General features: G+C 36.3%; 1 protein-coding gene across 4 annotated transcripts; it reads right to left on the bottom strand.

Annotated features, from left to right (window-relative positions):
• Positions 1–4,532: 4,532 nt before the first annotated feature.
• LOC101895734 (protein suppressor of sable) lies at positions 4,533–16,791 on the bottom strand. 4 transcript variants are annotated; one of them, XM_005185525.4, is made up of 6 exons: positions 16,652–16,791; positions 11,557–12,233; positions 10,262–11,496; positions 9,968–10,191; positions 9,775–9,881; positions 4,533–9,520 (listed from the first exon to the last, which is right to left on the bottom strand). In XM_005185525.4, the coding sequence occupies exons 2-6, from the start codon at positions 12,073–12,075 to the stop codon at positions 7,676–7,678; spliced, it is 3,930 nt and encodes a 1,309-aa protein (XP_005185582.3). In that variant the 5' UTR covers positions 12,076–12,233; positions 16,652–16,791; the 3' UTR covers positions 4,533–7,675. The 4 variants fall into 4 exon arrangements, with proteins under 4 accessions (XP_005185582.3, XP_011293349.2, XP_011293350.2 ...); XM_011295047.3 differs by having other exon boundaries at positions 16,686–16,773; XM_011295048.3 differs by lacking the exon at positions 16,652–16,791 and adding an exon at positions 15,815–16,486.
• Positions 16,792–17,335: the final 544 nt, after the last annotated feature.

The raw sequence follows: 17,335 nt of genomic DNA, 5'->3' as shown, positions 1-17,335 counted from the left end.
GTGTCTATCACCTCAAACAAGCGCTTCGCCGGGAATGGGCCAAAATACCGCAGAGGAAAATTCGAACAGCGTGTGTTTCATTGGCCGTTTAAAGGCCATAATTCATGCCAAAGGTGGCCAATTCGAACAAATTTAAACTTATTCTAAAATTTAATGCTATTTCCGACATTTTTTGGATATATGAAACACAAACGCCAATTTAAGACAATTCTGTTCAAAACTATATTTGAAACATGTAAAAAATATGCTAAGTTCGGAAAGAACTTGAAAATTTTCAAAAACAAAAAAAAAATCCGTGGAAAAATACCGCTCAAATAAAAACCTTTATATGGGGGCTATACGAAGACGTTTTGCTGGAGCTGGGGCTACATGATATCTTGGACCTATGTAGACAATTTTTCTCTCTGGGGATAAAGTAATCACAGAGAACTCCTTGTATAGAATTTCAAACAATTCCATTTAAAAATGTGGCTGAAATCATCAAAATACCCAATATCGGGGGTATCGTTATATGGGGGCTATACGATATCGTGGGCCTATATAGACAATTATTTTTCAGGGGATCAGGAGGTACCGTTATATGGGTAATATAAGATATCGTGGACCTATATAGACAATTCTCTTCTAGGGAGTAAAGGACCCACAAAGCGCTCCTTCCATTGAAAAATGTGGCTGAAATCGTTAAAAAACCGAATATTGGGGGGTACCATTATATGGGGCCATTTGATATTATTATTATCTCTATATCGTCTGGAGGGAGTGTAATGCCAGAAAGGTAGAGTTTAAACAGTTCCGTAGACATCACTCTCTGTTTCGCTCTATAGATGTTCGACTTCTTGTTTCTGAATTCTACGTACGACTGGGGAGTGGTCTGAGCCTAAAGAAATGCCTGATTGCCATGTTACGTCATTCCTCAGACCTGGAAACACGATGGATATGTCCGGTGAGCTGTGGCAGTCTTCCCTTATTCTGGTGGGCGCGTCCTCATTTACTGTGCAAAACGTGGAGCTATCAATTTGCTTAGCCAGCGCCATGCCCCTTTGTTCATTACTTCTCTCTGGTAAAATCCCCTAGCACCAGGCGGTTATTGCCTAACAGAAGTGAAATATTACTAGGCGCACGCCTATTTAACGACGGAATGTACACGTTAAGCACCTCTACCTCGGCGGTTACACTCTTGATAGCTACCCCCATACATTCCATGTACGGGTCACTAGAGTCAAGCTCAGGCGAGATAAGTCTGTACGGGACAGAGTGGTGCAATAGGAACGGTAATCCTCCACCTCTGATGCGATCCTTCCTTAATACGTTGTATCCATCCGACTTTGAAGCGTGCAGGTGTTACCCATATGTTTCCTGGATCGACCTTGATGTTTTTTCGACTCTTGAAGCTTACGATAGGTAAGGTCACCATCGCAGTTGAATTGGAGAAAATATGAGTAATCCGGAACTCGAACACCAATGTGTGGCGCCTACGACGATGTGGACGACGAAAATGAACACTCACTGGGGTCTACATTGGCGCAGCTGGAATCAATTAAGTCCCTATAGCTATAGGGCTGCATCCGGTTTAAACCGGAACATTTCCAGGAAATGCACCCACTCCATAAATACGTTACATCTCACCCAGACCGATCTGTGGTAAATGCAATTATGACAAAGGGTGCAGAACCCTGGTCCGGGGACGGTCTCGATCCCGACTCGGACCAATGTTGCTCCCACATTAGAAAAATGGACGAACACGAACTCATATTTGCTGGATTAAGGACCCCTGGTTGAAGGTTTGTTCATCCGAATCACACCGGTACTTAGAACCGGCGCCCGTGCGTTTGTACAAAACAGTGATGTTATTTCTGTTTGGGATACCGTAGTTATTATACCCTCCACCATACTATGGAGGGTATATTAGGTTTGTCATTCCGTTTGCAACACCTCGAAATATACATTTGAGACCCCACAAAGTATATATATTCTTGATCAGCAAATTCTATGTTGATTTAGCGATGTCCGTTCGTCTGTTCATTAAACGAAATGATGTAGATTGATAAAATTTTACTCAAATGTATGTTATGTCTGCAGGACTTTTGGTATTAGAAATGGGCCATGTAGGTCTTCGTATAGCCGCTATATAACGGTACCTCCCGATATTCGGTATTTGGATGATTTAAGCGAAATTATTAACCGGAATTGTTTCAAGTTTGGTATTTGAAGTTTGTATTGGTTACTACAGCCTAAGACAGAAAATTGTCTGTGTAGGTTCTCGTCTTCGTATAGCCCCCATATAATGGCACCTCCGGATATTCGGTATTTTGATGATTTTAACGACATTATTCACCGGAATTGTTTCAAATTTTGTATTTGAAGTTCGCAACGGATGCTACAACCTATGACAGGAGATGGTCTATGCGGGTCCACGTCTTCGTATAGCCCCCATATAACATTATTCACCGATTTTTTTAGGTTTCGCATTTGAATATTGTAATAGCTTATGACAAAAGTTACCTATGCAGGTCCATGCCGCCGTATAGACACTAATATAACAGCATTCGGTATTTTTAAGATTTTAACGGGTTTTATTCTTTTAAGAATTGCCAAATTCGTTCCAAATGGTGGAGGGTATTCAAAGTTCGGCCTGGCCGAATTTCCAGTTTTTTTACTTGTTTTTTTTTTTTTTTTTTTTTGTCGCAAAGTAGTCAGTAGTCCCATAATTGTTGTTTTCATAAAAACAACGCTTGTTTTATAGTGGGGAAAGATGGTAATGTTTAGCAGGCGGCAAAGCAGGAAAATGTCCTTCATATATATCGTAGATTGCTTTGCAAGGCCTGCATGTATTCACTAGTTCTTCCAGTGCTTATTGTCGTTTTTGTAAACCAATGTTGGTTTCATTTGGTGTCATGAAACCAAGTTGGTTTTGTCAATTTCGAATGTAAATAGAACCAATGTTCGTAACAGCTGTTGTTGCTTACATGTGTTGTTTGTTTATTTGTCATTGAAATATCAGTAAAAGCAAAGTAAATAAAAAAAGAATAAGTCGCTATAAAAATTCCACGTTTATAGTCCTTTAAAAAATCCACGTTTATAGTCCTTTAAAAATCTTAAAAAAATCCACGTTTATAGTCCTTTAAATATCCTTAAAAAAATCATTAAAAAATCCACGTTTATAGTCCTTTAAATATCCTTAAAAAAATCATTAAAAAATCCACGTTTATAGTCCTTTAAATATCCTTAAAAAAATCATTAAAAAATCCACGTTTATAGTCCTTTAAATATCCTTAAAAAAATCATTAAAAAATCCACGTTTATAGTCCTTTAAATATCCTTAAAAAAATCATTAAAAAATCCACGTTTATAGTCCTTTAAATATCCTTAAAAAAATCATTAAAAAATCCACGTTTATAGTCCTTTAAATATCCTTTAAAAAATCATTAAAAAATCCACGTTTATAGTCCTTTAAATATCCTTAAAAAATCCACGTTTATAGTCCTTTAAATATCCTTTAAAAAATCATTAAAAAATCCACGTTTATAGTCCATTAAAAAATCCACGTTTATAGTCCTTTAAAAAATCTTTAAAAAATCCACGTTTATAGTCCTTTAAATATCCTTTAAAAAATCATTAAAAAATCCACGTTTATAGTCCATTAAAAAATCCACGTTTATAGTCCTTTAAAAAATCTTTAAAAAATCCACGTTTATAGTCCTTTAAAAATTGTTTAAAAAATCCACATTTTAGTCCTTTGAATATCCTTTAAAAATTGTTTAAAAAATCCAAGCAAATGAAAACTGACAGCTCTAAGCAACTTGGTTTATTTCCAATAACAAAACCAATAACATTGGCTTCTATGACAACCAAAACTCATAAAATTCTAATTCGAAAATAAAACCGATAACATTGATTTTTATGACACCAAATCATTTTTTCTTGTCGTTTTTAAAACCAGTAGTGACAAAATTGGTTTCTATGACAGCCCTGAATATTCAAGTTATTTCCGGGCATTGTTCACATCAAAATATTGATCCAATTTAAAATCATAACAAATATTTTTTTTTAAATAATTTATTTTATATAATTTAATATTTTTTACATCTGTATCTTAATAACATTATCTTAATATGTTTTCGTACATAATGAAAACGTATAGAAGTATGTATACTATAGAAGTATTGAGTATTCTAGCATTACTTAAAATTATTTAAAATATATGATCTGTACATTCTTAGCATTATATAATTTTAGGAGCAAAAGCTATTACAAACTAACTTAATTAAGGCTATCTAGATGATAACTAATAATCTTTACAAAAACTCCCTTGTAGAACTGTGGACATTCGAATTGTGGAAAAAAATAAACAATATGAAAAATAACAAAACATTTATAAAAACAATAAAAAATACCATTGTATGAGAAGGAAGTAATTCGTAACACAATCTCCGACTAAATGTTTATGTCCAAGCCACGCAGTCCATAGCGGTAGAAATAGGAAGAAAGCATAGCGAGGATCAATTTTTAAAAGTGTTTTTCGTTCGTTATTCCCGATTGGGAAGATAATCGATAGCCAGTATTCGTGCTATCAGAGCGATACTTTAGTGTTTTGGAATTGGGCAAGAAGGCCTGGGAGTGGATTCTTGTTCTATGAAAATATGAAATGAAAAATGTTAACTTTATAAAATGTTTTGTTTGACTATTCTTTCCTTAATAAAAGTTTTTGTTTTACATTTTCACAGAACAAAAATTAAAGTCCTGCATACACTACAGATCCATATGTAACACATCATGTGTAATTTTGAGCTGTTAAGCATGTTCCAACAGAAGACATTCACATTAAGCAGATTAGAAATAAAATACCACAAGACAGCAGCATGCTTTTGGGGATGTGGGAGAACAGAGCTTGTGGATATGATGTGAAATGTTTCAAGAAATATAACTACTAATGATTTTGTAATTTTTGTAAAAGGGCAAATTCCCAAAAAAGAAAATTAAATAACTGGAAAAATAGAGTTACCTGAACTCTGAAGCACTGAAATCAAATATCACAAGAGGCACTATTTCAAGTCACAGTTATGATTAGAAATATAATACCGCAAGACAGCAGCATTCTTTCAGGATGTGGAAGAATAGAGTTTATGGACATGATATGAAATCTTTCCAGAGATATAACTACTAATGATTTTTTTAATTTGTCACAAGACAAGATCAGGACAATTTCCCAAAAAAAAAACTAATTAAATAGTTGGGAAAATAGAGTTATCTGAACTCTAAAGCACTGAAATCAAATATCACAAGAGGCACTATTTCAAGTCACAATTATGTTTATGACAGCAAATTTAGTTGTCTGGCCGAACTTACATAGGCCATAATATAGAATATTACGAGTTCACCACCAAATGTCTCCACTAAAATTCTCATTTTTAAAAATCTAAAATAAGCCTTTTCCAGAACTTCTAGAATTTTTTTTACCACAATAACCAATTTTCCCCTTATGGTATCAAAGAAATTTGCTAAAATAGTCGATTCTTGCAGGTTCTGGAACAAAGCAAATAACAAACAATTTCCAGTACCAGCAAGATACTACTAATTTTGGAATTCTCTTCGCTATCATAAAGGGAAATCGGTTATTGTAGCAAAAACTTTTAAATTCTTGTAGTTCTGGAAGAGACCTATAGCCTACATAAGGTCGGGGAGTAAGCCCATCTGACAAACAAATTTGCCGTCAAAAGACAAATTGTGATTTGAAATTCAAAGAGAGTCAAATCACAACAGTGCAAAAAACTACTAAGTTTATTGTCAAATCGTTGTCAAAAGTAGTCTACTTGGCCCAGCTTATGTAGGCCTTGATCTACAGGGTGAGATGAAAAAAAAACTGCATCCAACTTCAGACTGCTGTCATTTCTAAGCCACTCGTCCGACAGCTGTTAAAATTATTCCAGTGACATCACATTATATTGTTTACAAGCGTAGCAAGGCATTTTGGTGAGAATTTTCCAGAAAAAAAAGTTATTCGTGATGGAATTCAAGCGTGATAGTGTGATTTCTTTATATTTAGCTGGAAAACCACAAGTGGCTATCGTTAGAGCACTGCAGCATTTAAATGTGAGTACAACTTTTGTGTCTCGTACCATCGCTCGTTACCGTGATACTGGTAGCCCGTAGCCTGACGTCAAGGAAGTGGGCGGAAGAAAACAGCAACATCATCAGAAATGGTTCGAAAAGTAAAGAAGCGACTTGATTTGAAACCCACGTCGCAGTCGCCAAAAAATGGCTCGTGAGCTGAACATATCGTAATATTCCAATCGGCAAATATTGAAAAATGAGCTCAGGGTAAAGCCATTGAAGTATCAAAAATTGCAAGAACTTACACCGGGCAACGGAAAGAAAATAGACTCAAAAGAGCTAAAGAGTTGCTTTGCTTGGCCGAAAGTGGTGAACTGCCGAATTTGGTTTTCTCCGAAGGGAAAACATTCGTTGTCCAGCAGTTTGTAAACAAAAAAATGATAGTGTTTACTTGCCAAAGAGGTCAGCTGAAAATGTGCACCTTCGGTTGGCCACCAAAAAGAATTCAAGCGAAAGCCATGGTGTGGGCCGCCATAACAGACGATGGTTGCTCTCCGCTCGTATTAATCGATCGTGGCATTAAAATAAATGCGGAATATTATCTCGTATTAAAGCCTTGGGCACACATACATTTTGGCCGCAGACCTTGGACATTCCAACAGGACTCAACACCATCGCACTCAGCATGCGCCACCCAATAATGTTTACAAAATGGGGTTCCTCGCTTCATTTCCAAAATCTCCGGATACCAATCCGTTGGACTATTGTGTCTGGAATATTTTGGAAAGCAAGGTTGGCATTAAAAAAATACCAAACGTTTTTCCACCGCCTTGGTCAAAAGCTATATTTGGATCTCAATTTTATTTTTACATGGTTATTTGGAATGTTTAAATTATTTCTGTTTTATTTATTGAAAAAAAAAAAAAAAAACACTGTAAAAGTATATAATGGAAATCCGAAATCGAAATTTTGACATGCATACAAAACTAGCCACCAATTTACTTGATGATGCATCATGGCTACATAATACAATCTATATTGAGACTAACACAATTTTCCGCAATACCTCTACTAAGTGTCAATATTTACATGGGCATGCAGCAGTGATTGTGTTTTTGTCTGCTCTATATACAGGCGTAAAATCCTAGACATCATTATTGTGGTCCTTTGTGGAAGGATATAAAAATCAAAATCAAATAACCAAAACATAATCTTTCTCTAAAAAATAACTATTGTAGTTCTCTCTTTTCTTTAATAATTTAATAAGTTTTTACTTAGTAAAACTTTAATTCAAAATTGTTTCTTTTTTGCAATGAACAAAATATTTTCTTTATATTATAGAGACTAAACTAAAGAAATGGAAAAAAAAAAGAAAAATGTTTGCTAAAAACTCGAACAAAAGAATAAAATTAAAGTCTTAAATATTAAAAAAAGAAATAAAAATATCTCATTAGTAACAATTTCAGATGGGTGGTTCTACACAGGTAGAAGAAGACGAAATGGCATTACTACTTGTAGTCGTGTTTGTACAACAAGCAGTACTACTAGAAATTGCATCAGTTGCCGACGGACAACTCGGCATTGCGTTTTTATCCGCTGTTGGCGCTGTTGTTGTTGTATGATGCTATATTCTTCGCTTGTTTTGATTGCGATTATTGTTGCGCTGATTGTTATTAAAGTTGCGTTGATTTTGCTGCATTTGAGGCGGCATGCCGCCAACAAAATTGGGTCCAGGACCACCACCCATGCCCCCAACAAAGGGTCCCAATAAACCGGGACCGCCACCACCGCCAATGAAATTGGGATTTATGTTCAAATTTAAATTGTTCATGGGGTTGTTGAAGGGATTCATGGGATTTCCCTGGCCCGGTGGCAATCCCAATAGACTGGGTCGGGCAAATGGCATTGGTGGTCTTTGGAACATGGGTCCCAGGGCGGCAATGTTTGGTGGCGGTCCTTGTGGCACCATATTTGGTGGTGGCGCTCTCAGGAAATCCAGACTATTGTTGTTCAATTGATTAGCAGCATTGGGTGGTGGTTGCGAAAGATTTGGCAAGGTTATATTGGATTTATGATTACCTGGTAAATCTGGAGGGCCACCACCATCGCCACCATTCTCATCGCCATCGCCCTCAAGGTGGGCCACCTCGCCATTGTCATCGATGTAAATGCCCAAATTTGTTAGAATCTGTTGCAATGTCTGATTGTTGACAATAAACGAAATATCGAATATTTTATTGGGTGAGGGGTCTTGATGGAATTTCTTCAATTCCGTCGACACCAAGGCCAGTTGTTGGTTGACCATAATCTTGAATTTGGAATTGAGATTTTTATACCATTCAGACTTTTGCAGTAAATTACGGATCTCAACATTTTGTTTTTGTCCGCCGGCAGGATTTGAAGCCGACGAACTATCCGCTGTTGATGTAGATGTGGAGGCGGCAGCACCTGACCGGGGATCTGCCCGCCTTGGATCGGAGGACGAAGAACGTGGATCTGTGGTTCTGGGATCTGATGTTCTTGATTGGTCCAACGTTTGTCTGGGATCCGAGCTCCTCGGATCACCACGGGGATCTAACGAACGAGGATCACTTCTGGACGATGTTTTCGCCAGCCTATCTTCAGACGTTGACGACGAGGGAGGTGTATAGTAACGCGGCGAAGCATCTTCAGTCTCTGAGGGTGAAGCTATACTCGTATTACTTGACTTGCGAACTTTTCTGCTCAAAGCAGAGGATGTCTTCGATGGTGAGAGTTCTGGCAAACCTAAAATTCTTCTCAGTCTTGGATCGGTTGTTTGGTCTGATTTAAAATGTTGTTTCAGATCATTATAGCTGGGCTGTGGCACATCCACCACATAGACTTTATACGTTATGGGCAGGTGTGATGTTATAGAGCCATCTATTTCGGTGGCCGGTGTATAATTTGTCATTGGCTGGAATGGCAGCCGTAAATCTGTATCACCCGTTGTCGATGAATCGCCCAACAAAGAACCAGGCAGGAAACGCATGTCTTTGTCTGTCTTTAACCTCGTGACATCCTCTTCCGTACTATGATTATTGTAATCATATATCGTTGATCGTTCATAGATGACTTTTGCCGTTGTGGCCTCCTCCGGTGACTCGTCGTTATCCCTTAGCCGATCAAATGATGATTTGGGAGATTGTGAGCCCTCTGGGGTATTCTGTGAAGGTGGGGTACGCGAACGTGATCTACTATCGCGGGATTGTCTACTTTTCATATACAGGGGAGTGTAATATAAATCTTCGCCACCCACACCTCCTCCACGACCTACTTCATCATCATTGCTGGGTGATTTAAAGGCGTTTCCGTCGGCCAATTTGCTGTCCGCAGAACCATAGAAACCCCCGCCGGTTCTAAACGGATTGCGTAGGTTTTTAGCTGTATCGCTCATTGAGCCATGTAATTTGCTAGCAAAACCATTATCATACGTTTGAGTATTCAGCGACTGGAAAAGAAACATAAGATATATAAATAACATTTTGTTGTTGCAAAAAAGTCAGGCTTAATCCCGTTATTGTTGTTTTTATAAAAACAACGTTTGTTTATTGGTGAAGAGGGGGTGAGGCATATAAATAATAAGTCTAACTTTTAATTCATTTTTGAAGGATTTACAAAAGAAAAACAAAATACTCTTCTACGACTTGTTGTTGCAGAATGGAACAATAATTGTTCTATTTTCAAGAATATGGGTTTACTTACATTGTGGCTTTGATCAAGACTGGATGATTTGTGGATAGTAGACTCTTCAGCCTCGATATTGTCGTCATCGTCTATGACTAATTGTTCATCATCTTTTTCGTCATCATCTGGAAAATCAATGATGTATTTGGAAACATGAAAATAAATTCCCCCTTCGAATTGAAGCCTTTAAAAAAAACAAAGCACCACTTACATATATCTCCTTTATCAAAGGAGAGATTTGAGTCTTTTAGATATTGAGAGTAGTCAACAACAACCACGCCACTGCTGCTGTTGGAATTTGAGGAGTTTGTGGTATCTTTATCGAGACCATCAAGTTGGGATGTAACTGCCGATGTTGTGGACAGGGATGTGGCTGTACTAGCTGCTGGCACATTGGGTAGGAAGCGCATATCAACATCACCATTGGACATTTTGCTGCAAAAGAAAATAGGAGGTAGTAAATTTGTTAAAACAATTCCTGCCATGAAGAGATTCTCTAACTTACCCCAAATCTTGTGATTTGTTCGTATTGTCTGTTGTCTTTTGTTTCAGTGAACTGCCGCCACCACCAGCACCACTACCGGTCAATTTGGCCATATTCATGGCATTCAATTGAATCTCCGTAATCTCCGCAATGGTCAAACCAATTTGATTTAGCTGGCCAAATGTCAACTGATTAACCTGTTCCAAATTTACAATACCCATTTGGGAGAGTTTTTCTATGTGTTCTTGGCTCAGGATGCCGGTAAGATTTTTCAAATCCAAATAACTGGGAGCCGACTTTGAGGGGGGCTGGATAACCGAGGAGTTTTGATTATTTCCCCCGCTGCTGCTGTTGCCACTGTTATTGTCCGCCCAACGTGACTTACGTTTGCTTTCATTGGATGATTTAAATTGTTGCGATGACATATCCATATTGTTCGGAGCAGGTATGACCAAATCCAGTAGCGAGGGTATTGCATTCTGTGACCTTTGATGATTATGATCATTGTTTTTGTTATTATTATTATTGTTGTTGTTATTACTGTTATTGCTATTGTTGTTGCGGCGATTGTTGTTCATGGGCAAGGAGTTGGCATTAATGGGAGCCCAAACATTTTGTACATTAAACTTTCGACACAATTCCTCATGTCGTTTGGTTATCATGTTAATGGAATTTTCCCTGGACAGACGCTTGAAGTTGCCCAAAATCTCTTTGGGTGCCGTTTCCAAATGTTTCAGCAGTATATTGCGTAATTCCTCGGACAATGGTTCGCCATGGGCGAATTTACAATCATCCTTGGCCGTGCACTCCATACCCAGATAGTAATATTTACATGGAAAATCGGCATGCATGTACGAGCATTTGTCCCGCTTGGCACAGCACTCCATTAAGTAGAATTTACACAATTCTAGTTTGCGCGGCTCATTGCGGTGCTTCTCATCCAAAGATTCGCGTCGCGAGCGTTTCTCGTGGCGTTCGGCACGTTTTTCTTTGCGTCGCCGTGACTCTTTCTTTCGACGCCTTCTACGTTCGCCATTGCTGCCCTCGCCATTGCTATCGTAACTGTCATAGGAAGAGGCCGACTCATCACGGGAATCGTAGTCATCATACAAATGTATTGTGGGTGGTGGTAGTGGAAGAGCAGCCAATGGTGGTGGACTGCCGCCGCGTACATTCATCATTTCAAATTCATCCATATCCATTTCATCGCCCAAGGGTGGTGGACCCAGGGGATCATTGGTATCTTGACGTTTGCGCTAAAAAAATAAATGGATTTGTAGCATATTTTATGAATTGGGAATGTTTCCAATGTTTACCTTTTCCAAACGTTCCTTCTCTTTTTCTTTTTCTTTCTCCTCACGCTGGCGTTTACGCTTGCGCCGTCGACTACTTTTACTTTGACCCTGTCCTCCTCCTTGGGCACCCGACTCATCACTGTGGTCGTGTTGTTGCTTTTTGGCTTCTACGATCTTCGGTATTGTTGGCTCGACACCTTTCTTAATTAGGACATCTTCGAGGGCCTTTTGAATTTTACTGGCATAGTCATCTTCGGGTGGCTGTGGTTTTTTTGACTTTGATGACTGTTGGTGTTGATGCTGTTGCTGTTGATTTCCAGCTGTTGTTTCATTGGCTTGTGTATGGATGGTGGAAGATTTCTGTTGTTCCTGTGGTTTTTGTGGTGCTGTGTCTTTAGCTTCAATCTCAACAGATGCAGCCGCCGCCGTAGATGATGGTGTTGCTTCTTCATCGCTATCATCAATTTCACCATCTTCCATTTCTTCATCATTTTGTTCATCTTCTGCCTTATTTGGATTTTCTTCTTTTTGTTGGGACATTTTGCTGTTGTGTGTGTTTTTGTGTTTTTGGAATGATATTTGAGTTAAACTTGTATTTGGGATATTACAAGGACATTGAATAGAATTTGGGAATTTTTATATTGGCAAACGCACAGAATGTTAATAGACCGTACATTAGTTCAATAATTGTGGGAAATCTGAAATGAAAAATAAAATATTTTCAAGGTTACATTTTATGTTAGGTTATGTGTTTATTTTGGAATGCAAATTTCAAATGCTGAAGTAAAATATATCCTCCTCACCAAGAACAAGTGGGGTAACGCAACAACGTATATTTTTAGCCAAAAAAAAAGTAAAACATTAAAAGATATTTTGGTTCCATTGAATATCTTGAAGGTACTTTCTATGATATTCACAAATTATAGTGAGTGTATCGATATCATAAGGGGAAAATCGGTTATCGTAGTAAAAACTTTTAAATTATTGCAGTTCTGGAACAGACCAAATATCAATTATACAGGGTGAGATAAAAAAAACTGCTAACAACTGCTAAAAATAGCAAAGTGTCGATTATCTCAAGCAAAAGCTTCGCCGGGAATGGGCCAAAATAGCACAGAGCAATATTAGAGCAGCGTGTTTCGGTGGACGTTTGAAGGCCATAGTTTGTGTCGAAGGTGACCAATTCGAACAAATCTAAACTTATTCTAATATTTGAAGCTATTTCCGAGATTTTAGGTTTTTATTCAATAAAATTAAAAAAATGTAAAAATTATGGCGTTTGAATTTGTTGCAGTTTTTTTATTTCGCCCTGTATTCCCTCATATTTGCAATATTGCAATTAAGAAGCGAATCAGCCTGAATGTATTCCAATGTAAAACTCCTACAAAATAGTATTACTTATTACAACAAAATCAAAAATTATTTTAATTAAAAATCTATTGGTTTCGTTATTCGTGGAACTTGTATTGAACGTGGCCAGATCTTTCTCATTACATTTTTGCGGTTTCTTGATCTAAACTTGTATCAGCAAAATGGTATGCGGATATAAGAAATCAAGGCCTTATGTCGGCATATATTTTTGGTAGTCAGGAATAAAAAGCTATTAAGTAGGTTAATTTTTTTTACCGCTCCCTCCCACCGTATCAGTTTATATAAAGAAAATCTTTCTGTGTGCAAAGTTTTAATGTTCAAATTTGAACTAAAACGTTCAAAGTGATTAACCAAACTAAACGGATATACGAAAATGAGGAATTGAAAATTAAAAATGAACATGATTTGCCGAAGACTTGATGCATTACTGTTTTATACTGAATTTTAAAACCAAATCGTCGGTTTCAAGGCCCATAGGGTTTTCCGTCACCATGGTACTTTTTCAAAATATGTGCAAAAGAAATAATTATTGTCAGGAGATTGTCTGTGCAGGTCCACGTCTTCGTATAGCTCCCATATAACGGTACCTTCCGATATTCTGTATTTTGATGATTTTAGCGAAATTATTCACCGGAATTATTTCGAATATTGTATTTGAAGTTCGTAATGCATACTACAGCCCATGACAAAAAATTTTGTAAGCAGGTCCACGTCTTCGTATAGTCTCCATATAACAGTTTTCATACAAGTGGTAGTTTCCGGAAGTTTTTTGCCATTTTTCAAGTTCCTTCCAAATCCGAACTGCTTTTTTACATGTTTTTATAATAATTATACAGAATTTATAGCCATAACCACAAATGAGGGCTTTATGATACTGATTCATTTAATTCTTGAAGAATAGTCAAAACAAATTTGCCGTAGTCTAAATTTAAATTTCAAAAGGAGAGTTTAAGACGTAGGTGAGAGCTAAAGCCCATATCTCGAAAAATGTGAAATGTGTGCAATTATGTAGTTGAAATCGGCATTTAATTCTTGAAGGGCAGTCAAATTTGACGCAGTCTAAATTTTAATTTCCAAAGGAGAGTTTATAACGTAGATGAGAGCTAAAGCCCATATCTCGTAAAATGTGACTTCTTCCGGGCAATTATGTAGTAAAAATCTGTGCCACTTCAAGGACTGCAAACTGGCAGCCATATTGATTGGCCAATGCAGGGGTACTTACGAAAATTTGGAGAGGTAAATATCGGAATGTATGGACTTACGCAAGCACTTGCGCTATAGGTTTCAAAGTCAACCCATATGAACTCTTGTCTAAAATTACTCCATAAATTGTTTCAATCATTTACAATCTCTTTATACGTTGACGAAAAAGCTATTGCCTAAAATTAATTAATATATTACAAATCCTGGTACGCTTTGAAATAATTGGGGGAAAATAGAATAATAGAGAAAAAATATACCCATGACCCCAAGTTGGTGAGGCTAGCATTGCTAAAATGTCACTTTTTTGAAATTCATAAATTACATGGACGTTATAAGGAATTATATTACAATTCAATTATTAAAAATTCTTTGCATAAGAAACAGATATTTTTTAAGTAATGAGTTTGAAAATATTCAACTAATAATGAAGAATGAAAAAAAAAAACGTCAAAAATTGTCTATTCACACCATTCAGATATTGGCAACACTGTTTTTTATAGGCAGCAGAGTACAAAGTCACAATATTACAAACAAAAAAGTGTAACGCCGTAAAGGCATAGGGATGTCAACCACTAATAAAAATAACATTTAAAATTTCAGAGAAAATTGATGAAGAATTAGATATCCTTTAAAAATATGGAATGCATAGATGTCATATATAGCATAAAACAGGGAAAATATGAGATTGTCATACTCAACATATATCATATATGCACTTGGAAATATGAAAGAGCATTAACATTTCATGTTTGTTTTAGCTAAGACATGAACCGCATATGTTCTGTTTTGTGTTTGTTTGCTGACAGCTGCAAGAAAAAGAAATGAGAACAAAAACAAAGTCAATGCAGGTACATAAAATAAAAACGGACAAAAACAAAAGATATGAAATAAACAAATATTTTAAGGGAAATATTGTTGACACTTTTTGATGAAACAAAATACACTTCCGCGATAAAAACACACATTTTTTGTCAAAACATTGTTGGTCTTTTTTTAACTGCTCTCTGCTTGATATATCATTTTATAATAATAATGTTGATGACGGTGTTAAACAGTTTCCCCACAATTAATAAAAAAAAACAAAACTTTCAAGGAAAACAGGTTATCGTATTTGGTGGTATTCATAGATGATTAATGCACGTTAATAAGGCATACATACGTCTTGTCTTTCTGAGGTTTGCTATTCTCAAAATCAATCTTTTGGTATTTTACGTTTTGTCTCTTCGTTTTTGTTCGTTTCATTGAAAAGTATTGCAAACGAAGTTGATGGGAATGTTGATGATAATGACGATGATTATTACGTTTTGCGAAATGTATCAAAACATTGTTACGTTTACCCCGTCTAGAGAGGAAATACAAACATACACTTTCATACATACTTGGTATAATAATATGTATGTATGTACAACAGAGAAACGAAAAAAACATTGGATTGTCGTTTTCTTAAATAGCCATGTATGTGCATGTGGACAAATATATATGTATGCAAGCAGATTTATATAGACCAGAGAATCTGAAAAAAAAAACAGCAGCTGCACCATGACAGAGAGAGGGAGGTACAAGTAATTGACAAACCATGAGAGTTGATAGAAAGTGAGATGCCACATAATTGCAAATTGCGCAGGTATACATACAAAACAATGACGTATTTGTGTTAATTTATATTAACAATTAGGTTTGAAAATTGATTATTATGCATTTTTACCTGGAATTTTACACAGATAATGAACACTATTTTTGGTATTGCTTGTTTTCAAAAGGTAAACACACTTAACTGGACGGGACGGCTACTTTTATAACAAGGAAACCATGCCCTCCCTCCTTGCTCTTTGCTTCACTTTTCATGAAACATCTTCAACCAGACTTTGTTGTTGACTTTTCCAATTATAAAAAGGACCAAAAAACTTGGCCAAAACATTAATTTTTGTTTCCAAAATTCTTTCCAAACAACGCGTAATATTTTTTTTTGAATTTCTTGTTTTTGAGATCTTTGTGGTGTGGCTTTTGGATATCTCTCGTCGTTTCTTCGTCTTTATTATATGCCATTGTAGCAATCGCTCGTATCAAAACGAGAACTGTTTCTTTCATCTATCTCTGTCTCTCTTATGGCACAACCAATGTGCCGTCCGTTTTCTTCATATCTGCACCCTACTACTTGTCATACATACATACTGCATACATACATAAATTTTTCTTTCTACGCGAAGGAAAAAAGTAAAGGGACCAAGTTTTTCAACTAATTTTTCCATTCCAATTTTATGGAGGAAAAATATCCAATCAGCTCCAAACCTGGCTAAAAACCTTTTCTTTTTGGCAATGCAATTATGTAATTTCTTGCTTGCTTCTCCAAATTATAGTCCACACATACATAGGTACATAGTGACAGACAGGAGGAGGTCATCGCAAGATTCCAAAAAAAATTAAATTAAAAAACGACATTCCATTTTTTCCTCTGTTGTATGTACGTATGTATGGGTGTGTAACAATATACGAAAAAAAAACTAAGATATAATGATCATTTATGCAGGTAAGCAGTAATTACTTATTATATTATTAGTTATCGATTGCTTTTTTACTTTTGCAATAATACTTCAGATATCCAACTTTTTGCGTTTAAATTTTACAATATTGTATAGATTAACATGTGTTAACAATTCAACAATTTCAACTTGAATGAGACAAATGCCTGGTTGCGAAGTAAAATATCGCCTGTGTTTCTGGCACACACACACACATAGATATAGAAAAGTAGTAAATACAATTCAAGAGAGAGACATGACAAACATGAAAATGAGAGAGAGAGGTTTTATTTATATAGAGCTATGTATGTACGAATATGTGTATACAGTGTTCAGGCACTTATCGAATTTTTACCTTTGAACAAATTGTACCTGTGTATAATTAAAACAACAATTGCATTACAGGCATTAATTTTGATTGGGGACATATGGCAATTGCAATTTTGGAATAACTCCATTTTAATAGTAAAAACGTGTTAAGAATCTTGTAAAGAGATAAACAAATGTATTTTACTATATCTCTGCAACAAGGCAGGTGAACATAAGTAGGTAATACGTGTCTTGGAAAACAACAGCAAATCTCTGAAAAGTATTCCAAACTACAGAGTAAATAGATTAGCTGTTATAACGTAATTTTATGTTTAAAGATTAATGTATACACAGCCAAAAAGACCACCACTACTTTAACTCCCTCGTTAATTATGGGG

Source organism: Musca domestica, unplaced genomic scaffold (assembly GCF_030504385.1).
Source record: "Musca domestica strain aabys unplaced genomic scaffold, Musca_domestica.polishedcontigs.V.1.1 13, whole genome shotgun sequence".
Lineage (NCBI taxonomy): Eukaryota > Metazoa > Arthropoda > Insecta > Diptera > Muscidae > Musca > Musca domestica.
This window is presented reverse-complemented; position numbering and strand designations above follow the sequence as displayed.